Consider the following 23,964-nt stretch of genomic DNA (forward strand, 5'->3'; position numbering starts at 1 on the left):
ACTCATCTGTTTCACACTCATCTGTTTCACATTTAGTTGGTCTCGCACCTTCACAAAGCATCTTCCTCAGCAAGCCGTCAACAGCCCGGGCAAATTCAAATTCAAATTCAATTCAAATGAGCTCTATAACGCCCAGTGCGCACTATATACTTTTCTCAACTGACCTTTATATATTTATTTTGTTATTTAATTATATATACAAGAGTTGTTACATTCTTGTACAGCCACTAGCACGCGTAGCTTTTCGGGCAGGTCCTTAATCCTAATTTTCCCCGGAATACGACCCGCCAAATCGTTTAACAACCAATTAGCCATTTTACTGTTTTGTAAACAAAGGCTACAGTTAAGGATTGGTGCCCAGTCAATCCTCCCCGGCCAGGATACGAACTCAGGACAAAGCGCTCGCGAAACTCCAGGCGAGCATGTCTTACCACTGTGCCACAGGGACTGCATATCATGAGGGCAGCGGCGGGGCAGGCGGAGTGAAGGCAGAGCCCATCTGTGCGCCCGTATTTATACGCGCCCCAGACTGCCCGCGCAACGCCGCGGGACGCGCTGCGCAAATGTTTCTCTCTCCCCCATCAGAAAAATCCCCGCTTGCGATCAAGCAGTGACCATAACCTCCAAACCTATAAGCTCACTGAGGACACTAATACATCAAGAAGTTCAACAGAACATTGTAGAGATGCTGCGCAGTGAAATCTACTGTAATTCCATCTATCATCATACTATCATGCAAGAAGAGTCACTCATCTATGGATCATCCAATAAAATCAGCAGACTCCTTAATGTCCTTCTGACTAGAATTGTATAGTCACCAAGAATGATGGTTGGTTCTGCCTAAGCATAGGTTTGAAGATCAATATAACATCCCTATTGGAGCATGTATATACAGACGAGGAGTCACAATAACGTGGCTGAAATATGTTGACCAGACCACACACACTAGAAGGTGAAGGGACGACGACGTTTCGGTCCGTCCTGAACCATTCTCTGGAGAATCGATTTGAGAACGGACCGAAACGTCGTCGTCCCTTCACTTTCTAGTGTGTGGTCTGATCAGCATTTAGATTAGATACTGTACACTGTGAACCGAGTTACCCACATCAATTCTTACTCCATGATAGTGTTGATCCTGATTGGATTTTGTGGAGAAAGTTGAAGGGGAAGGGGAAGGGATTATTGATGTAAGGAATGCAAGAGTTACTGGATTTGAGGCTGCAAGCAACAACTGAAGCCAAATTTGGTGGTGAGGATCTTGCAGGAAGTCTCCATTCCTGGAGACAATATAAATAACTGTAAACAAATCCACAAGGGCCGTGACGAGGATTCGAACCTAGGTCCAAGACAGGACTATTAGGTGATAGAAAATGTGCCCAACTATTTCTGTCCCACCCGGGATTCGAACCCGAAATTCTCGAGTGTGAGTCGAATAGAACCCGACTATTACCGGAATCCCTAAATGGATTTATTCTTTTAAATAAATGTCGTAATTGTTATTGTTATTTGTCATTGGCATCGACTAATGGGTTCACTTGTTACTCAAATAAACAAAGACTACGAGCCTAAACTCAATTGCACTTGTAGATTATATGTAGAATTGTAGATTATATGTAGTAGGATAATAGTAGGATAATGTAGGATAATATGTAGATTATAGTAGAATTGGGTTCGTTCTCAACTCACAATCTGGAATCCAGGGTTCGAATCATGGGTGGGAACAGAAATGACAGGACACGTTTTCTTTCACCTTCTGTCTCTATTCACCTAGCAGTAAATAGGTACCCGAAAGTTAATGAAATGTTGTGGTCGACTATTGTGTGGAGGGTCAGTAAATAGTTCGATTTTTGTGGGTACCCTGATATGAACCTACCGTATATACATACTCAGGCTGCCTGTCCCCACAACAAAACGAATTAATGATTGAGGAAATAGAACTAAAAAAAAAAAAACTTTGCTTACAATCAATTTTTAATATAACTACCCAATAACTAGATAATTATAAATACAAATATATGTTAAAAATTAACCATTTTAATATTAAATAATCCTTCAAAATTTTAGATGTTATTAAGGAAGGAATTATCACGTATTAATGCAGGTATTTGCTTCCCTAATTCCATGTATGACTGTGAGATGGGAATATTAAATGAACTTATAGCCAGTTTTTGATCTACAATGTATACTCTTTCATATATAATAGGATAGCAACACATTGTTGTCTATACCTAAGCTGGTTAATAAAAAAAATTGCATTCTATCTATCCATTAGTGGCTTTAGGTATTGTGTGTACTAGCTCTATCTATCAATCTAATATAGATGGCTTTATAGATCGATATTTATAGGATATATAATCCAATAAATATGCTTATAACGCATCTTCTATGTATGTACTTTTACTTGAATAAACATTTGAAATTGAAATTGAAATTGAAATAAGTTTATTGAGGTAAAATACACACAAAGGGATGAGGTAGCTCAAGCTATTCTCACCCCGTTCAGTACATCGTGTTAATACATACATAAACACACATCACAAACAATAAACATATTACCAAACATTCTCAGAGATAAACATATACATTTCCTAATAAACATTTTGATTTTGATTTGATTTGATTTGGATAAAAACAATATTAGGCAGTTAGCCCCCCGAGCCCGAAGCTTTTGTTGACAAAGTAGCTGGGTTGAGGGATGTGAGGCCGCGATCACTGTAAATATTATTTTGATCATGGTAAGGATGGTTTGTAGCGTCTCTAGACTTGCCAAGGGTTGTTTGACATGCGGGTAGCGGGGTGTAGTGTGGTTGGGGTTGGAGTGGGTGGTTAAGTGGTGTGAATGTGGCTGGTCTACGAGAGGAGGGAGGGAAGGAAGGGATGTCTGGTGCTTTGGGGTTCTGTTCCCCCTCCACGTCAACTCTGTGACGCCATTTGCCCAGCCACGTCAACGTTGTGACGCTCTGCGATCACCTACGTCAACCCTGGGACGTCATTTACCTATCCACGTCAACGTTGTGACGTCTTGCACCCAACCACGTCAACTGTGATTTCATGACCCAGCTACGTCAACCCTGTGACGCCATTTACCCAGCCATGTCAACCCTGTGATTTCATGCACCCAGCCATGTCAACCCTGTGATTTCATGCACCCAACCATGTCAATCGTGAGATTTCATGCACCCAGCCATGTCAACCCTGTGATTTCATGCACCCAACCATGTCAATCCTGTGATTTCATGCACCCTGCCACGTCAACCCTGTGATTTCATGCACCCTGCCATGTCAACCCTGTGATTTCATGCACCCAACCATGTCAATCCTGCGATTTCATGCACCCAGCCACGTCAATCCTGCGATTTCATGCACCCAGCTACGTCAGCCTTGTGATTTCATGCACCCAACCATGTCAATCCTGTGACTATACATACCTCACCCTATTCCACCCACATATGGGTTAGCATTTGGTCCCTGATGAGTTGTGTGGTTGGACACTGTTCCTTCATCCCATCCTTGTATCTCGGCTTGCCTTCGTATCTTTTGCCTGGCCACTTGGGGTGGATGGTAGAGCGACGGTCTCGCTTCATGCAGGTCGGCGTTCAATCCCCGACCGTCCACAAGTGGTTGGGCACCATTCCTTTCCCTCCGTCCCATCCCAAATCCTCATCCTGACCCTTTCCAAGTGCTATTTAGTCGTAATGGCTTGGCATTTTATCTTCATAATAACTCGACTTTCTACTTCTATTGTTATAGGTGTTTATACCTCACAATTATGTTTTGGAAATAGAGAACCCTTTCTCGTAGTTAAGGGGCGTTGATATACTGGATAAAGGCCAATGGGGGTGTTGCATTATTTGGATGTAGGATAATTTAATTGGATCCATTTGGTCCCAAAATAAATAAACACATTTGTGTCTAGTGACATTTCACTGATGATGTTAGGTCTTATTTTTACCTTTCATTAGGTAATGGTATGGATGGATGGCAAGACGCATTCAAATCCTCGACTGATATTCCGTTTTTTAAGACGGCTTTATTTCTGGCCCTTTTTGTTCCTGCTTCATGCTTTTTTTCTGGTAGCGTGGGTCTTGTTTCTTTGGCACAGGTAATTGGTTTCTTTGCCGGCTGTCTTCTTGTTCATTGTTAGTATAGGATTTTTTATATATATGGAAGGGTCCTGTAGTTATTAATGCTTCGTTTGATTTATCTGGCCAGTTGCATCATATGCTTTGTCCTGTGGCTTGGGTTGTGGTCATACTGTTAGGGGTCGAGGCCTTGTTTGTCAACCCTCTTTCTAAACAGGGATGATAGATTGGGCTACTTGTAGCCCAATTGGGTTACCAATTATCCTAATTCAATTAAAGAGCCAGTAATGTATGTCGCTACTTACTACTTTTTCGGCTACAGTTAAAATAAGTTGGGCTGTTTATTCTGAAAAGCGAATCAATCGGGGAAAAAAATATTTGCCTACTTTTATTGTAAAGTTTGTGACATTTAGCTCTTCAGCTCCCAACTTTTGGCAAACTTGGAAATTCCAAATTTGATTTTGTCAGCTGGGTGTGTACCCTCTAGCTTATTCTCTGCAGTCGTTTGCTACTTTGACAACTTTCTTTTATCATATGTTTTTAACTAGTATCTGTGGTTTGGGCTTCTGTGATCCAACAAGGTTTTTTGTTTTGCATTACTGATTAGATGTACCTGTTACCTAGCAGTAAAATAGGTACCTGGGTGTTAGTCAGCTGTCACGGGCTGCTTCCTGGGGGTGGAGGCCTGGTCGAGGACCGGGCCGCGGGGACACTAAAAAGCCCCGAAATCATCTCAAGATAACCTCAAGAAGATGTATCTTGGTCTCGTTTCGCTTGTGTTGTATTTGTTGTTGATTGAGGGACGACAGCGAACGAGAGATCGGATGTGGGGTTGTATTTGGTGTGCTGCAGGTGTGCTTCTGCCCCTGGACCATTTTCTCAGATAAATATTCTCTTAGAAAGTAAGCCCTGTCCACCTTTTTTGTTTTTTTCCTAATTCTTTTTCCTTTCCAGAAAACCTGGTTTCTACTGAGGTTCTGTTGCTTTGGGTTGGAGGGTGGAAAAGGTCTATTGAATTGTGGGGTTGGCAGGTTCAGCACAGGGGGCTCTAGACTGTAGTGGAGGCTGGTTGAGACCCGGATATTCTGAGATACCATGTGGTAATAGTTGGGCGTTTCATGGTTAGGGTATTTACCCCATGGTAAACAACCCTTGCCTCATAAGGCTAGGCAAATTCTGGTGGGATTAGCTAAGGCTTGGCAAAACTAGAACTCATCTTTGAGGGAGGGGCCATCAGAAATGGCTATTTCATGAAAATGCTGGTTCGGATCTCCCACATTGCTCCAACTGATTTTCTCATTGATACCAGCTTGGTAGGGTTCTGGGAGCTCTTCTACTCCCCAAGCCTGGCCCGAGGCCAGGCTTGACTTGTGAGAGTTTGGTCCACCAGGCTGTTGCTTGGAGCGGCCCGCAGGCCCACATATACCTGGTTGATGGGGTTCTGGGAGCTCTTCTACTCCCCAAGCCCGGCCCGAGGCCAGGCTTGACTTGTGAGAGTTTGGTCCACCAGGCTGTTGCTTGGAGCGGCCCGCAGGCCCACATATACCTGCTTGATGGGGTTCTGGGAGTTATTCTACTCCCCAAGCCCGGCTCGAGGCCAGGCTTGACTTGTGAGAGTTTGGTCCACCAGGCTGTTGCTTGGAGCGGCCCGCAGGCCCACATATACCTGGTTGATGGGGTTCTGGGAGCTCTTCTACTCCCCAAGCCCGGCCCGAGGCCAGGCTTGACTTGTGAGAGTTTGGTCCACCAGGCTGTTGCTTGGAGTGGCCCGCAGGCCCACATATACCTGCTTGATGGGGTTCTGGGAGCTCTTCTACTCCCCAAGCCCAGCCTGAGGCCAGGATTGATAATTAGGCTTGATAATTCATGCCATTTTTATTTCTTTGTTAGCGTGTTTCATTACATTCATTACTTTTTTTTTTCTCTCTCTCTTTCTCACTCCAACTTCCAGGCTCGATTTTTTCATAGTACCTACTTGCTGGTCTACTGACGTTTAAGGCACCCTCCCACCTTATAGATGTGGTCATGTTCCTTGTCTGCCAGGCGCTCATGTCTTGGCTGCAGGCTGCTTGAACCCTGCTAAAGAGGGGAGTCGGGTTCCTTGCCATACCTTCAGATCCAAATTGGCTTCTTTGTGTTAATAGTTTGCATGACATTCAGTATTAATCATAATTAACAGACAATGCATTTTGAAGGCTAGCATAACATTGTTGGTGCTGATTAATTCCCATGCATCTGTGTAGATCATAATACTGACCACAAGTGTCAGTGTTACGAGGGGCCTGACGCTTAGTGGACAGCGCTCGGGATTCTTGAGGTTATCTTGAGATGATTTCGGGGCTTTAGTGTCCCGGCGGCCCAGTCCTCGACCAGGCCTCCACCCCCAGGAAGCAGCCCGTGACAGCTGATTAACACCCAGGTACCTATTTTACTGCTAGGAAACAGGGGCATAGGGTGAAAGAAACTCTGCCCATTGTTTTTTGCCGGCGCCTGGGATTGAACCCAGGACCACAGGATCACAAGTCGAGCGTGCTGTCCGCTCGGCCGACCGGCTCCGATTCGTAGTCCTGAGGTTCCGGGTTCGATCCCCCCGGTGGAGGCGGAAACAAATGGGCAGAGTTTCTTCCACCCTGATGCACCTGTTCAGCTAGCAGTAAATAGGTACCTGGGAGTTAGACAGCTGCTATGGGCTGCTTCCTGGGGATGTGTAACAAAAAGGAGGCCTGGTCGAGGGCCGGGCCGCGGGGATGCAAAGACCCGAAATCATCTCAAGATAACCTCAAGATATAAGGACACTTGCTGTACTGCATTTAAAGAGTAATGAAAGATATAGTGTTTGAGGCAATACTTCAGGGTTGTGAATGTTTATATAATTGTGAAAGTGGATAGGAAATTCAGTCCAGACATGACAGGCTCTTAAATGAACAAACTGTTTAAGACAATTTTTATGAAATGAGAGTGTGTGCAAGGTGAGGTCATGAGTACGAGGTTTTTAATTTGGGTTGTATGGCTTGGACCCTGCTATCCCAATTATGCATAGCTATAATTGCAGTACTGTACAGTATATTTTAATATGCAACCTGCTGCTCAGCTTGTATAATATTGTACAGTGTACAATGGTACTGTATATTATACAATACAATTATCAGTCCCCTGTGGTAAAGCACTCGCCCAGCGCTTCACAAACTCTTTGGCTGGGGTTTGTATCCTGGCCGGGGAGGATTGACTGGGCGCCAATCTGTAGCCTCTGTTCACCCAGCAGTAAATGGGTACCTGGTTGTTAAACAATTTGGCGGATTGTATTCTGGGGAAAATTAGAATTAAGAACCTGCCCGAAATGCTATGCGTGCTGGTGGCTGTACAAGATTGTAAGAACTTTTGTATATGTGAATCCCCCCCAAAAAAAAAGATATTATGCAAGTACTGTATTCCGGGGAAAATTAGGATTAAGGACTTGCCCGAAATGTTATGTGTGTTAGTGGCTTTGCAAGGATGTAAGAACTCCTGTGTGTGTGTGTGTGTGTGTGTGTGTGTGTGTATGTATATATATATAAATAATAATGTTCAACTATACAATTGTACAGTATTAAGAGTAATACTGTACTCTTACGTTTTACAGGTTAATACAGCTTTATTTAATGTCGTTTTTGTTTTAGATGGATATAGGAAATAAAGTGCCAAACAAATGGCCCAAATTTCTGGATATGACAAAGGACGAGTGCCGGAAAGCTCTTCGTGCTTTAGGTAAGATATATTTTGTATGTTTTTTGTATATTTTTTAAGACTTGGACTTTATGGTCTCCGTGGTGTAGTGGTAAGACACTCGCCTGGCGTTCCGCGAGCGCTATGTCATGGGTTCGTATCCTGGCCGGGGAGGATTTACTGGGCGCAATTCCTTAACTGTAGCCTCTGTTTAACGCAACAGTAAAATGTGTACTTGGATGAAAAAACGATTCTTCGCGGCGGGGATCGTATTCCAGGGACCTGCCCGAAACGCTACGCGTACTAGTGGCTGTACAAGAATGTAACAACTCTTGTATATATCTCAAAAAAAAAAAAAAAAAAAAAAAAAAAAAACTTATATTCTAAGCAGATTATATGAGAGCAGACTTCCATACTATTAATACTTCATTTAAATATTCCCACAAATAAATAATTCAAGCGTACTGTATTTTGTATCTATAGCCATGACTAATTTTTCTGTTGCATTCTGAATGTGAATTTTACAAATAATTTGGTCTCATCTGTTCCTTTGTGTGTTGTAGCATTTGTTTAGCATCTGCCAGAGAATTTTGAAGGTGGATAGGCAAAATACCTGATAATATAATGCCTGATAAATTTTACGATGGAAATCAAACGGCTATTGTATCCAAATAAGGCTATTTGTTTAACCCCTGCACTGCTCACACATTTTCGGCAAAAAAGTCTTGGTGCAATTGTCAAGGACATATTTTTTTTGTTTTCATAAATGCTCAGGTAAAGTTAATGTCAAAATGTTTCCAAAGTCAACTATTTTCCTTTCAGAACACAAAGAGTAATGAAAACATTAAAAAACATAAAAATATAGTCTAATTAAAAAACAAAACTCACAACTCTTAGAGCGCCTAAAGGCGCTTTGCGCAGTGCAGTGGTTAAGGAAGTCTATTGCGGCACAATATAAGATGGAAGTTTAAAGTGTAGGTCTTTTACTAGATTAGAATTGTTTGGCCATGATTAAAAAAAAAATAGTTGAAAATGTTATGTATTCTCACATGGGCATTTTCAACAAATATAAAAGTTATGAATTTGTGTCAAAAGTCACATTTATTATGTTAACAGTTTCTGTAGGAACCCTCCCACCACCCCCCTGTGGCTGAGTGGTCAGCGCTACGGATTTGTAGTCCTGTGGTCCGGGGATCGATCCCCGGCGATGGAAACAAATGGGCAGAGTTTCTTTCACCCTGATACTCCTGTTACCTAGCAGTAAATAGGTACCTGGGAGTTAGACAGCTGCTGCGTGCTGCTTCCTAAGGATGTGTAACAAAAAAGGAGGCCTGGCCGAAGACCGGGCCTCGGGCACGCTAAGTCTCGGAATCATCTCAAGATAACTTCTCAAGATAAGATCTCAAGATAACCTACAAGGGTCTACTGGAGAAAGGGACAAGAATCTTGACTGCTCAAAGACATCAAGGGAAACCTGGTAATTAGAGATCAACATGGAGAAATGAGCAAAAGGCCCACCAGAAAATCAAAAAGCCGCAAAAGCAAGCTTAGAGAAATGTGTAACCCTGACAGGAAAAACCAATCCAGATACACAGCCCAGAAACATTCAGAAACACAGCCTAGGGAAAGTACCAGTATGCAGTCGGGGAATATTCAGTTCCTTAGCCCAGAATGATTATGGTACACCAAATGGAACGACAAATAGCTGAGGCCATAGACTGGCAAAGCAGCCGAAAAGATGAAAAATAAAAATATAAAATCATTATTCTGGCTGGTCTGCATGTCAATATCAACACAGGCACACAGCGGGAGAAAGCCAGAAGTGCCAGAACTCCAGGTGACATGCCCAACCACTTTGCAGCCACCTGCCCCCACAAAATTGTACGAACACGAAGAAGGGGGGAAAAGGAAGAGAAAAGCAACCAAGCAAAGCTTACTACACCCAATGACCACAGTTCGGCACTGGCAAGAATGGATGAACAGCAGTTAGAAAACAGAAGACCACAACAGAGGGGTAACAAAGCAAGAAAATCATGCAGCCAAAAAACTCAACACAAACCGAAGAGGAGAGAATCCCTCCCGTCTCCATGGAATAGAGCTACCAAGAACCCAAGAAACAGAGCTGCAACATGGTACCCTAGCACCGAGGTGGGCACCAAAGTCATGCAGGCCCTTGAAGCTGAATGAGATGCAAGGACCTGGGGGGGGGAACCAGCTATGGGGTAGGATTTTGACGAGAATCAAGACCCAGAAATGTACTTGTGGGGGATGGAAGATTACAGAGCAGGAATCCAGCTCATATGGCTTGTAATGGCTGCAGAAACACCTGGATGTTGTGAAGTGTCACCATTGATCATTTGCTAGGAGCTTGAAGCCACCATAAACCTCTACCCACAGGACGAAGCTAACATCTCCAGATGCTGGCAAGCCTGCAGGAAGTGAGGAAAGCATCATATTATGGAATTCCCTGAGCCCCAGAACCCCAAGCTCCATTGTATACTCCACATAAATTATGTGGAGGGGATAGAAGGCCCAGCCACCTCCTTCTGCAACTCAGACATAACAACCCCCTGAAGATGCCCTGACCAGCCTTTCAGTTGTCAGAGCTTGCAGAACCCTGGTGCAAAGCTGGTGCATGAACCAACAGAGGAGGGTGAGCAGCCAAGCAAGCAGATGCCAGGCACTAAGGCTCGGAACTTAGCACAAGTGTTTTGGGAATAATAATGTCTGACGACCTAACGTTTAAGGAGCATAACCAAGCAAATATTGCGACAGCCAGAAAAATGGTAGGATGGATTACGAGAACTTTCAAATCCAGGGATCCCATCACAATGGTTGTACTCTTCAAGTCACTTGTGTTGTCCCATCTTGAGTACTGTTCAGTACTCACTTCCCCCTTCAGAGCAGGAGAGATTGCTGAAATAGAGGGAATACAGAGAACATATACGGCACGCATCGACTCAATAAAGCACCTAAATTATTGGGATCGTCTCAAAGCCCTCCAAATGTACTCACTAGAAAGAAGACGAGAGAGATATCAAATAATATACACCTGGAAGATACTGGAGGGCCAAGTACCAAATCTACACAGTAAAATAACAATGTACTGGAGTGAACGATATGGAAGAAAATGCAGAATAGAACCAGTGAAGAGCAGAGGTGCCATAGGCACAATCAGAGAACACTGTATAAACATCAGAGGTCCGCGGTTGTTCAACGTCCTCCCAGCAAGCATAAGAAATATTGCCGGAACAACCGTGGACATCTTCAAGAGGAAACTAGATTTATTCCTCCAAGGAGTGCCGGACCAACCGGGCTGTGGTGGGTATGTGGGCCTGCGGGCCGCTCCAAGCAACAGCCTGGTGGACCAAGCTCTCACAAGTCAAGCCTGGCCTCAGGCCGGGCTTGGGGAGTAGAAGAACTCCCAAAACCATCAACCAGGTATCAACCAGTGTTCAATACTAACAACTCGACTTCATCCTTAAAGAGCAAAGTCGTATTCACTGTCTTATCACCCAAGTCCGAAAGACACTACCAAACACAGGACCATGAGGTCCAATCCCACAGTGCAGCTGTAGCCTGGTAGTCCATCAACTGGGAGGATGTCTCGGCTATAACAGAAGCCCAACAACAAATATTGCACCCCCCTTGGGTGAAAAAATGCCTGAGTCTAACAGGCAGTGTGATGGAGACAGCAAGAGTTTTGGAAACCAAAAAGCACCGACTCTCAGTGACCCAAATGCACCCTCTTCCACAATGTCTGTGTAGGTGGCTTCATGCTTTGCTGTTCAATTCTCGTGTGGGGTGACGTTATCTTGAGGTTAGTTATCTTGAGATGATTTCGGGGCTTTTTAGTGTCCCCGCGGCCCGGTCCTCAACCAGGCCTCCACCCCCAGGAAGCAGCCCGTGACAGCTGACTAACAAACAGGTACCTATTTTACTGCTAGGTAACAGGGGCATAGGGTGAAAGAAACTCTGTCCATTGTTTCTCGTCGGCGCCCGGGATCGAAACCGGGACCACAGGATCACAAGTCCAGCGTGCTGTCCGCTCGGCCGACCAGCTCTGACATCGTCATTTGCTTATTTCTGAACTTCAGTTACCTCTTCAAAATGATTTCACAATCTCTTTTCCGTGGTTTACTCTCAGAGGCTTGCCTCTTTCAGAGTTCTTATATCTGATGGGGTTAGCATGCCTTCAGCTTAGTTTGACTCCTCATGAGTCGCTTCTGCCTCGTCTTGGTCGTGGCCATTGGTGCTGTTCAGCCCAGGGGGCCAGATTCACGAAGCAGTTATGCAAGTACTTATAAACGTGTCCATCGTTCTTCAGTCTTGGACAGCCTTGGTTACATTTATTAAACAGTTTACAAACATGTAAACTTCCCAATCATCTGTTGTTATTGTTATAAACAGCCTCCTGGTGCTTCGGAGCTCATTAACTGTTTAATAATTGTAAACAAAGCCGCCAAAGATTGAGAAAAGATGTACAGGTTCGTAAGTGCTTGTGTAACTGCTTCGTGAATCTGGCCCCAGGTTCGTAAGTGCTTGTGTAACTGCTTCGTGAATCTGGCCCCAGGTTCGTAAGTGCTTGTGTAACTGCTTTGTGAATCTGGCCCCAGGTTGGTAAGTGCTTGCGTAACTGTTTTGTGAATCTGGCCCCAGTCTCCCAGGGTGTGCATGGGAAGCATACAGATCCTGGCAAAGATTCATTTACAACATCTACAGACTTCTTCAGTAGTATCTTGCTTCCTGCCAGTCTTCTGTCTTGTCTGTAATTGTTATGTCTTGACTGATATGGCTCTTTTCACCTTCAGGCAGGTTCGTTCCAAACACAATGGCTTCCTATTGCACAGATCTGGAGGAGCCTCTTCAGCGTGACATTGACCTCAGCTTTTTTTTAGCCCTTTGTATCCTTGGAACATCTTTTAACACCTGTTCATACCATGTGTTGTTAACACCTGTCTTATTATCTTGATAAGACTTAATCATCTTAACCTTAAAGACCTTAACACCTAATCATCTTGAGTAGGTGTAAGACTACTCGTGTCTTTTAAGATTTTGTTTTTCCATTTTCCTTCATAAACTTAATCTTGAAAACCTTGTTGTATTAAAATGATATGAAAAATACCTATTGGGTGCTGTTTTAGGTATTGTTTATTGCTCTGATGCAATTTTAAATTTTATATTTACATCTTTAGAGCTGACAACATACAGCCAAGTGGTGTCAGTCCTACGGGCTCAAGGAGAACTTACCAAGGAGAAGAGGAAGCTGCTGAATGACCTTCAAACTATATTTTCCATCACCCTTGAAAGACATCGTGCCGAGATTCGTAGAGCAGTAAATGACGAGAAACTCAGCACGATTGCAGACTCGTAAGTTGTCTTGAAGTTGCTACCTTCAGTTTGAGCCAGTAAGTTTGAGTTGCTACCTTCATCTCATTTTTCATAGTTTGAACCAAAATTGGTATTCTGTACCGTGTAAGTGGACAGGTAAAAATGCTATTACGTATATCAGAGAAAATCTTTAATTGCAGTACTCTATTAGAAAAAAGGAGTAGCTTAAAATTTAAGTTTTATGCTGTGCCATCTTACTGATTCATGTCATAAGAGTTTGAAGGAACACGGTACAATCATGCAAAATGTGCTCACTTTTGTTGATCACAATGAACAGTTATTGCATAACTGAGGATTATAGATGGATCCAGAGATCATTAACCCTTTTGCTGGAATAGTTGCCTCATAAGACTGTAAAACATTGATCATGATACGACTGTAAAACATTCGTCATGATATGACTGTAAAATAATCATAATACGACTGTAAAATAATCATTTGCTGCAAAAAGCATATTTTCCCAAGTGTCTCGAATAGTTTCTACATCCTGTAGCATTTCGCCAGACATCAGGGGCCAGATTCACGAAGCAGTTACGCAAATACTTACGAAAGTGTACATCTTTCATTAATCTTTGACGGCTTTGGTTACATTTATTAAACAGTTTACAAGCATGAAAACTTGCCAATCAACTGTTGCTATTGTTATAAACAGCCTCCTGGTGCTTCGGAGCTCATTACTGTTTAATAATTGTAAACAAAGCCGCCAAAGATTGAGAAAAGATGTACAGGGTCGTAAGTACTTGCGTAACTGCTTCGTGAATCTGGCCCCTGGCCTTCAGAACAGGAGTTTCGACCCAGTTGTTACTGCTGTCTGACAGCGAGTGAAGAGGGACCTAGGTGCCCTCTCTACCTAATGAGAGTGTGAAATTGGACAATAAGGATGAAAATGATTAATACTGTTTTGTGTTTTAATTTCGTAATAATAAATATGTTTTTCTTAGCCTGGCTGGACCCAACACAGGAGTCGAATGGGCAGTAGAAGGTCGACGCTTGGTTCCACTTATGCCTCGTGTTCCTCCACAAACATCATATACTGCTATAGCTACACGAATGGCTCTCTTGTATTATGGCATCAATGCAAAAATGCCGCCCCCAAACACAACAGCATTGTATGGTAAATTGGATGGTAAGTCAAATATTTCACTTGTTTGTATATTCACATGTTTATATAATTATGGCTGTGATTAATTTATTCCAATTTTGGAGTCATTAGGTTAAATATATGAAATGCAAAATACGAAAGTTAAGAGTAGGTGGATTTTCTGAAGTATTTGGTACATCGGGTAGTGACATTAGTTTGAAAAAGTTGGAATTCAGAATATTTGAAAGCTGGCAGATTGAAATAAAATAAAGAAACTGCATTTTGCTCCTGAAAATTTTAATTTTTCAGATGTATTGATAGAGCATGTACATTATATTTATTTTAGGCTTGGAAAAAAATTGTATTATTCGCATTGTGAGCTGAATAACATGGGATTATAGAGATATAAATCACACACACACACACACACACACGGTGCAGAGTCAAGGTAGTAAATTTTGTTACTTGCTTGTCTATTAAAGCACCAGAACTCTCGAACCCGAATGTCCACAACATAATGGCAAAACTTGTGGACAGAGCCACAACTTTTGAACATCCTAGGTCATGATTAATAGGTTTTGATTAATAGGTCATGAATGCAGAAGAAATACTACATAGAGCTTGAGCTCTTGTACAACCACTCTAGCATTTGGGCTGGACGGTAGAGCACCGGTCTCGCTTCATGCAGATTGATAGTGCTACATAGCCTTCCCGACTTGGTGTCTTCTTTTGATAATGACTTACTTCATGCAGGTCGGCGTTCAATCCCCGACTGTCCACAAGTGGTTGGGCACCATTCCTTTCACCCCGTCCCATCCCAAATCCTTATCCTGACCCCTTCCCAGTGCTATATAGTCGTAATGGCTTGGTGCTTTTCCCCTGATAATTCCCTTACGCACCCTTCTAGTAACTTGAGGACTCTCCAACATCAGACAGAGTCATGCCTCCATGAAAAACAAGGCAGCTGCAGCAAGGAAATGGAAACTCAGAGGATCCCAAACAAGGGCCAATCAGGTCTAAACCTGCGACGAGACCTGAAGGGACTTTTCCAGTTGACCAAGAACTTAAACTCAGCCAGCTGAGAAAGAACCAAATCCCTAGCGTGCAGACATGCAAACTGATTGGGAGTTCACGCCAGCCAGTCTTTGAGGTAGGGATGGATGTGAACCTTTAAACAACAGAAGACAGGAAACCACCACCTGCATCAACCATGTAACAGTCTGAGGAGCCAGATTCAAGCTGAACGAGAGACCCAAAAGTGGAAAAACTGATGCCCACCATAAACCCTAACCAGTTGCTGAACTGGAGAAGAATCAGAACATGTCATTAAGAATCCCATAGGCCCAGGGACACCAACCAGGAACTACCGGCATAATCATGATAAAGTTATCACATTAGAGGTTGTACAAAGAATGGAGTCGTTCAGATCTAAGAAGTCAAGAATACTGTGTACCATAAGTTTGACAAGGGGGTAACTCGACCACAATAGAGTCCAACCATTTTGTGAAGATCGCAAGAAGCTGCAGAGCAGACTGCTGGCCCAGGACCTTTGAAACTAAATGAGGTACTGAGGGCCATAACTCCTGCAGTCTCTGGGACATCACCTGGAATGCCTATACTGTACACTGAGGGGTCTAGGAGCTGGCAAAACTAATCAGACATCCCCCTACAGTGCTGTCAAGAGGTGCACTGAAAAGGCCAGTGCAGAGTACTGTATGCAGTCACCCCCTTTTGTGATGCACATGAATAGCGCTGACTAAAAGAAACAAAAGCGGACAGAGGCAGATTGGCCTGAGAACCTGGCACCCCAGCAGACAAAAAGCAAGGCCGCAATCCTAGAAGGCAGCTCCAGACAGCAGGGACAAAAATCTGCTGCAACAGGATATGACAAAGAGGATGGAATGCAATAGTCATAACTGAAAAACATACATGAATCATCATCTTCAAGAAAAAGAAGAGAATGGTATGGTAGACAAAAGTGAAGGGACCAAAGCCTAAAACATGGACCAGGACAACTTGCCGGCAGATGTTTGAAAAACATGCACACCAAGCTGAAAAGAAGTCTGCCACTGTCTCCCGAAGGAGAGGAGTGAGCAACTTTGACAAAGCTTCCTCGGTCCCAGCCGCAGGCAACAAAGCGTCAAACCCCTGGCTTTGCCAGCAGTGCATCCGAACCATCCTGGAACTGAATGTAGCTCCTCCACAATAACCCAGGGGCCAAATTCACAAAGCAGTTACGCAAGCACTTACGAATCTATACATAATTTCTCAATCTTTGGCGGCTTTGTTTACAATTATTAAACAGTTCATGAGCTCCGAAGCACTAGGAGGCTGTTTATAACAATAACAACAGTTGATTGGCAAGTTTTCATGCTTGTAAACTGTTTAATAAATGTAACCAAAGCTGTCAAAGATTGAGGAAAGATGTACATGTTCGTAAGTATTTGCGTAACTGTTTCGTGAATCTGGCCCCAGGTTTGCAATAAGAGAGGAAAGCTGGAACTGAGCCCAGTGATCCTCTGCAGCCTGGGGCCACAGAGAGCGATATATCAAACACATATGCAGTTGCTACATGCCCACATCTAGCAGGGTATAGTATTTACATAGAGTAAATATCTCAGTATTTACATAGAGTAAATGTCTTGTTATTCTTGGTATAATATACACAAGTTCAGTACTTGAACTGATTAACTCATAATATTATTACAGTATAAAATGTACAAAAACTGAGGAACTTGTTCCACATATTAAAATCTGAATAAAAAATCAATTAAATAATGAGAATTTGCAGACGATGAGTCACAATAACGTGGCTGAAGATATGATGACCAAAGTATGTTGACCAGACCACACACTAGAGGGTGAAGGGACGAAGACGTTTCTGTCCGTCCTGGACCATTCACAATCGACTTGAGAATGGTCCAGGACGGACCGAAACGTGGTCGTCCCTTCACCTTCTAGTGTGTGGTCTGGTCAACATACTTTAGCCACATTATTGTGACTCCTCGCCTGCACATAATGACCAAACCACACATCAGAAGATGAGGAGATGACGACGTTTCGGTCAGTCCTGGACCATTATTAAGTTGTATGTGACTTGATAATGGTCCAGGATGGACTGAAACATTGTCATTTCTTCATTCTCTGGTGTGTGGTCTGGTCGTCAATGAGAACTGATTATTATTTATCTTCAGATCTAGGTGCTGAATCTGATGATACAGACTCTGAAGAAGAGACTGAAGGTCTAAGATTCATCCAAGGTGCCATGGTTCCTCAACAGTACAATAGTGATCAGGGATCATACACGACTCTGCCGCTCTCACAAGCACGTTTATCCAAACTGCCTCCGTAAGTACATTTGATGTGATATTAGATTACCGGTGTCTTCAAGATCTTGAATTTCTGCCCAACTGAATTACTATACCACTGTCACAAAATGGTATAGTAATTAGATTTTCCATGCTGTTCTTGCTGCCCGGTACAGGTGTTGGGTGATAAACGAGCATTTAAGAGGTATTGCTATTAGCCACTTTAACCCCTGGTGTATTTACCCATTTACTGTTTTGTTCATAAACTAAACTTGAATTTGAATTTGAATTTGACAAATAAACACAGATTGGTGGCATCGGTTGTTCTCTCAAACTGTATTCATTTTTGCAGATTAAAATAAAAATAAATAAAAATAAAATGTTTATTCAGGTGAGGTACATACATACAAGAGATTTTACATAAATTGATCGATTTATAGATGGAGCTAGTACATACAATGCCTAAAGCCACTATTACGCAAAGCATTTCGGGCAGGTATTACACTAACACAACATAATTTGCATGTTGTGATTATGAATTTGTGAATTTGTGAATTTACGTTGTGAAAGAGAATTTGAATTTGACAAATAAACACAGATTGGTGGCATCAGTTGTTCTCTCAAACTGTATTCATTATTGCAGATTACACTAACGCAACATAATTTACATCTTTCTCTTTTTCCTTGTAGTTTTCTTTTAGTGATGATTGGCAATGCAGGACGGTCCCCAAGCCCCAGCATGTGGAGGCTGCATGAAATCCTCAGATCAAGAACTAATTCTGTTGTCACTGGGAGGGTGGATCCAAATATTAGCAGTATCGGCTCCACCCATGTTTCTAATTTTAACATAGTCAGCTCTTAGACCACTGGAACATTATCTAACACAGTGCACAGTTACAAACCCATTAAGATTTCAACATAGATTCAACAGAGCAGAAGAAGTTATTAAACACGTGGGGCAAAATCTTACTGAAGCGAACACACGAGTCATAATGTTCCAGCTCAACTTGTCCTCCTACAAAGAATGTTGCTTTTCGCTAGTATGTGTTACCTAATGCCAAAAATTGTCATACTGTACTAGAAAATGGAAGTGGCTCGTGAAACTAATGTACTGTCCCGTTTTCTGTTTTGGATCCTCTGGTAAGTTAGGATAAGGGCATATTAAACTGATCATTTTCTTGATGTTGGGAAACCTTAGGAGGACGGGCTGCCCAAGTTCATCCTAGCTGGCTGACAGCCATTTGTGTTCCTTAAGCAAGTGAAAGATCTTCTGTTATAAGTAGGCACATGACTGATTGAAGGCTGCCCCATATTTTTAGGGCTTTTTTGGGGAACTTAGTATAGTGCCCATGAGATTTGCACATGGGCACTATAGTGGGCACTGAGTGGGCACATGCCCATGTGCCCACTCTACTTTTACTGCCATGGACTTGTGCATTCTTCTGTTGTGTTCCCCCTCACCAACCAGTCAGTCACAAAAGCTAGTTTGTCTTTCCTGTTTTCCAGGAAAGCCAGAAGCCTCTATCAACAATGTCATCTCCTCTATTAATATGATATTGTGAGTTCATAGAAATATCGTGGGGTCCATCCCTGAAATCAAACATTGAATGCTATGAAACATTTCTGGCATGCCCCCAGTAGCTTCCCATCTTGTTCCTTTCTTCTACATGTGGCTGAAGGAGTTTACTTGAGTGGCTCTAGAGTGAGGCTAGCTTAGATTCTGGGTGACCTGGGCTGCCATCTGGTGGGTGTAGGATACATCGTGGTCAGAGCATTTATTCTTCGATAATGTCAGTTTGCCTTGTGTGGGAAGGGAGGTGCCTAATTTTCTTCAAGTTGATGCTCATTTGTTGTGCCTGTACTTCTGGGTGGGTATTTTGGGTCAATTTCTGATCCCCAAGCTCCCCTTTGCCTTGTAGAGTGAGCTAGAATATAGTCCTGGTCTCCGGAAGGTGATGGATGGGTCTCAAGAATCCTGGTGTGTTCCGCTAAGGCGTGGCAGTACCTGGACTACTCTTAATAATCTTTTGGGGGCCCACTGGAAGAGGGAATTTAATTACATTCAAGGATTTAATTTATGGTCATAAATTGCTCTTAAAAATGCTGCAGAGCCTGCAAAGGGGCCTGACAGCTGAGTGGACAGCGGTTCGGATTTGTAGTCCTAAGGTTCTGGGTTCGATCCCCGGTGGAGGCAGAAACAAATGGGCAAAGTTTCTTTCACCCTGATGCCTCTGTTCAGCTACCAGTAAATAGGTACCTGGGAGTTAGACAGCTGCTACGGGCTGCTTCCTGGGAGATGTGTAACAAAAAGGAGGCCTGGTTGAGGACCGGGCCGCGGGGACGCTAAGCCCCGAAATCATCTCAAGATAAGAGAAAGTAAGGGTTAAAAGTATGATTTTTATGTGGCAATCATTAATTTGTTTTTAAAGTCATAGTGAGCATCCCTTGAGTTGCCTTTGTAGCTTTGGTAAATGAAGAAGATTAAATTGATTTAATCCATGGTAAATTTTGTTAACATCAGGAAAGAGAACCGGGAAAATCGAGAAACCCCACCAACCACATCATCAGGCGGGAGTAGCGGACCCATGAATGTTGGCCTCGGGAGCAGTAGCGGTGGTGGGAGCATCGATAAACGAAAACGAAAGAGATCGTCTTCAACCGAACACCCTCTACCTCCTCCTCCGCCCCCTCCCCCAGCCCCTCGGGAACTACCTCCAGCGGCAGGGACACCCACAAAGCAGGTCAGATCATGAAAACTTGTAAGATAACTTAATAATGGTCCAGGATGACTCGAAACATCGTCGTCTCCTCATCTTCTTGTGTGTGGTTTGGTCATCACATCTTCAGCCACGTTATTGTGACTCATTGTTGGCAAAACTTGTAGTACTAATACACTTAAATATCTTTATTAGGTCATCAATGTCATAATCATTACATTTATTGACCATTGTTTTTGTAAATGTAGTTAAATCTCCCACCAATATATTAATTTGGACTGAGCCCCAATCCATTGGGCAAATCAGTTATACAATATTTGAAAACATCACTAATATACACACAGAAATCACAATAGCGTGATACATCAAATGAACAAATCCACAAGGGCCGTGACAAGGATTCGAACTTTCGTCCGGGATGATCCCAGATGCTGCCTTAGTCGATTGCGCCACGACATGATAAAAAATTGGAACCGGTAGTGCTAGTTCAAACCCTCAACACGGCCTTTGTGGATTTGTTATCACTAATTTGTATTAAATTCCAGTACATTAGTTCAATTTTTCAATCTGTTCATTCAGATGCTCTCCATAGTTATGGTACATCGACTGAATGTGACCGTGTCCTCCTCATGTTTAGTCCATGTGTTGTACTGATTCTAGATGTAAGGGAGCCGGTCGGCCGAGCGGACAGCACGCTGGACTTGTGATCCTGTGGTCCTGGGTTCAATCCCAGGCGCCGGCGAGAAACAATGGGCAGAGCTTCTTTCACCCTATGCCCCTGTTACCTAGCAGTAAAATAGGTACCTGGGTGTTAGTCAGCTGTCACGGGCTGCTTCCTGGGGGTGGAGGCCTGGTCGAGGACCGGGCCGCGGGGACACTAAAGCCCCGAAATCATCTCAAGATAACCTCTCAAGATAGGCATATAAACAATTTAATTTTAACATTAATTTATTATAATTACTTGAAAATTATCTGGCCATATCAATAGCTAGCTTCTTACAGGTAAAACTTAACTGTTCTTCATCTTTTATCATTTCTTTGGTGTGTAATGTGATATTAGTTACTGTTTTCTGTTATGATTTCAGTTCAGGAATTAAACTGAACTGAAGTCTGAACTAAACTGAACTGAACTCACATTTATCATATTTATCTGTTTGCATAAAATTTTGTGATCACAAATTTTGGCTAAAATCTTGACTGACTTAAGCAGATGAGTGGCATGAGTCGTCCATTGCCTGGACCGCCCATGAAGATCACCGTGACAGGGAATGTGGCCCGAGGAACACCCGGGACACCGATATCCACTCTAGGTGGTCACACCCAAAAGGTACATTTTAATCGGTAACTCTAGAGGGTAAATGATGTGGAAGTTCTTCATTCGAAATGTTGTTCTCTTTATGAAATAACACTCTAAAATCTACCAAGACCTTCTGAATTTGTCAAATTTTAAAGAAACCCTAGCAGGGGGAATTTTTAACATATTTCATGCAATATTCATGGACATTCATTTAGTTTAGTTCCCATAGCCTTTCCTTGTAACTCATGCCTCTCAATTCTGGGGCTTGTCTGGTGGCATACCTCTGAATCTTCTCTTAGTCTTGTGTTTAACTAGGTATTGACTCCAGGCTGGAGCTGCATATTCGGCTGTGAGAATACTATAGTGTGGTCCTGAAAAGTATGATCCCGTGATATGATCGGTCCTCTAAGTCTCTTGTCCTCCACGGTAGAAATGTCGAGATTTATCGAACATCCTCTTGTTCATTGTAATTCCATTGGATCATGTGATTTACACCTGCATGTAGGCTTATAGTGTCCTTAACCCTTGCACTGCTCACCTATTTTCGGCAAAAACGTCTTGGTGCAATTGACAAGGACATATTTTTGTTATTTTTACAAATGTTCAGGTAAATTTAATGTCAAAATGTTTCCAAAGTCAAATATTTCCATTTCAAAACACAAATAGTAATGAAAACATTAAAAAACATTAAAATATAGCCAAATTAAAAAACAAAAAGCACAACTCTCTGAGCGCCTAAAGGCGCTTTGCGCAGTGCAGTGGTTAATGAGTGTTACTTTCATGAATTCTTGTATTCTCTGTGAAGAATATGTTACTATAATTTTTTTAATTAGGTCAGATAGGAGACAAGAAAGAATATTGGACAGAGCTTCTTATGGTAGAGACCTCTTCTTTAACTTGTTTCATTATTAGTGTTTGGGTTCAGTTTGTTAGGAAGTTGAAAATTTATCTTCACAAAATTTATCTAACAAGTGGATCTGAGATCCACATGCAGTCTATTCAAAACCCACAATATCTTGCATTGTGGCAGATGCAGTCTGCTCAAAACCCACAATATCTTGCATTGTGGCAGATGCAGTCTGCTCAAAACCCACAATATCTTGCATTGTGGCAGATGCAGTCTACTCAGAACCCACAATATCTTGCATTGTGGCAGATGCAGTCTACTCAAAACCCGCAATATCTTGCATTGTGGCAGATGCAGTCTACTCAAAACCCACAATATCTTGCATTGTGGCAGATGCAGTCTACTCAAAACCCACAATACCTTGCATTGCGGCAGATGTAGTCTACTCTAAACCCGCAATATCTTGCATTGCGTCAGATGCATTCTACTCAAAACCCACAATATCTTACATTGTGTAGATATTGCAATTAAATGTGTATTGCAAATTGCACCCTAGTACTCTTCAGCTATTTAATTGAGCCTCTTCAAACTTTTTGTATTCACCTCTGCTTCTGTTTTTTTCTTGTTGAAATATACATGATTAAAAAAAATGTCTAGTTTCTGTTTTTTTAATGATAATGTAATGATAATTCCATGATTGTTAGGTAATTCTGGTATCAACCTCTGGAGCCAGTGGGGTCGGAAGCGGTGTGTATCAGCGTTCTCTCAGTGTTCCTGTCATGAAAAGTGGCACCGGGGCAGCACCCAGTGTAATGCGTGGTGTTCCATCTGCAGGTGGCACAGTGCCTGCGAGTCAAATGCAGTCAGGTTAGCAATTTATTGTTATTTTCAATCTACAATAATTTATGTTTTTTTAAGAATGGATACTTGATATTGAAACCAGTTTGTTTTATTCTGAGCCATTATTCCGATTGCAGTACTTAATTCTTTGAGTTCATAACATACATGTATGTATCTATATCGGTTATATACTGTACCAGTTGATGATTTCAAGACCAATGTCCCACATGGACCAGTCTCTGACCAGACCTTCTGTTAGGTGCAGGCGATGAGTCACAATAACGTGGCTTAAGTAAGTTGACCAGACCACACACTAGAAGGTGAAGCGACGACGACGTTTCGGTCCGTCCTGGACCATTCTCAAGTCGATTCGACTTGAGAATGGTCCAGGATGGACCGAAACGTCGTCGTCCCTTCACCTTCTAGTGTGTGGTCTGGTCAACCAGGCTGTTCAATATGGCTGCTCACAGCCTAGTTGATCAGGTATACTTTCAAGGTGTTTGTCAAGTTCTCTTTGGAACATTGTGAGAGGTCAGTCAGTTGTGTCCCACATGTGTAGAGGGAGAGTGTTAAAAAATCTAGGGCCTTTGATGATGATCAAGTTCTCTTAGTGTGCTTATTTCACCTTTGCTTTTCAGTAGGGCTGTTTTGCACATCCTGCCATGCCTCCTGGGCTCATGTGATGTTATTTCTGTGTGC

At 42.6% G+C, this 23,964-nt stretch overlaps 1 protein-coding gene across 1 annotated transcript in view; it reads left to right on the plus strand.

Moving 5' to 3' along the window:
- Window positions 1-2,657: 2,657 nt before the first annotated feature.
- Window positions 2,658-23,964, plus strand: part of LOC138350749 (BRCA2-interacting transcriptional repressor EMSY-like) — a 61,330-nt gene continuing 40,023 nt past the window's right edge. Inside the window, exons 1-8 of the mRNA XM_069301961.1 lie at window positions 2,658-2,735; window positions 7,739-7,826; window positions 12,980-13,154; window positions 14,117-14,301; window positions 17,451-17,604; window positions 20,086-20,305; window positions 21,492-21,608; window positions 23,130-23,292. Coding sequence (XP_069158062.1) covers window positions 2,733-2,735; window positions 7,739-7,826; window positions 12,980-13,154; window positions 14,117-14,301; window positions 17,451-17,604; window positions 20,086-20,305; window positions 21,492-21,608; window positions 23,130-23,292 — 1,105 coding nt within the window. The 5' untranslated portion in view covers window positions 2,658-2,732. The remainder of the gene's footprint in view (window positions 2,736-7,738; window positions 7,827-12,979; window positions 13,155-14,116; window positions 14,302-17,450; window positions 17,605-20,085; window positions 20,306-21,491; window positions 21,609-23,129; window positions 23,293-23,964) is intronic.

The sequence above is a fragment of the Procambarus clarkii genome, chromosome 47 (genome assembly GCF_040958095.1).
Source record: "Procambarus clarkii isolate CNS0578487 chromosome 47, FALCON_Pclarkii_2.0, whole genome shotgun sequence".
NCBI classification, from domain to species: domain Eukaryota; kingdom Metazoa; phylum Arthropoda; class Malacostraca; order Decapoda; family Cambaridae; genus Procambarus; species Procambarus clarkii.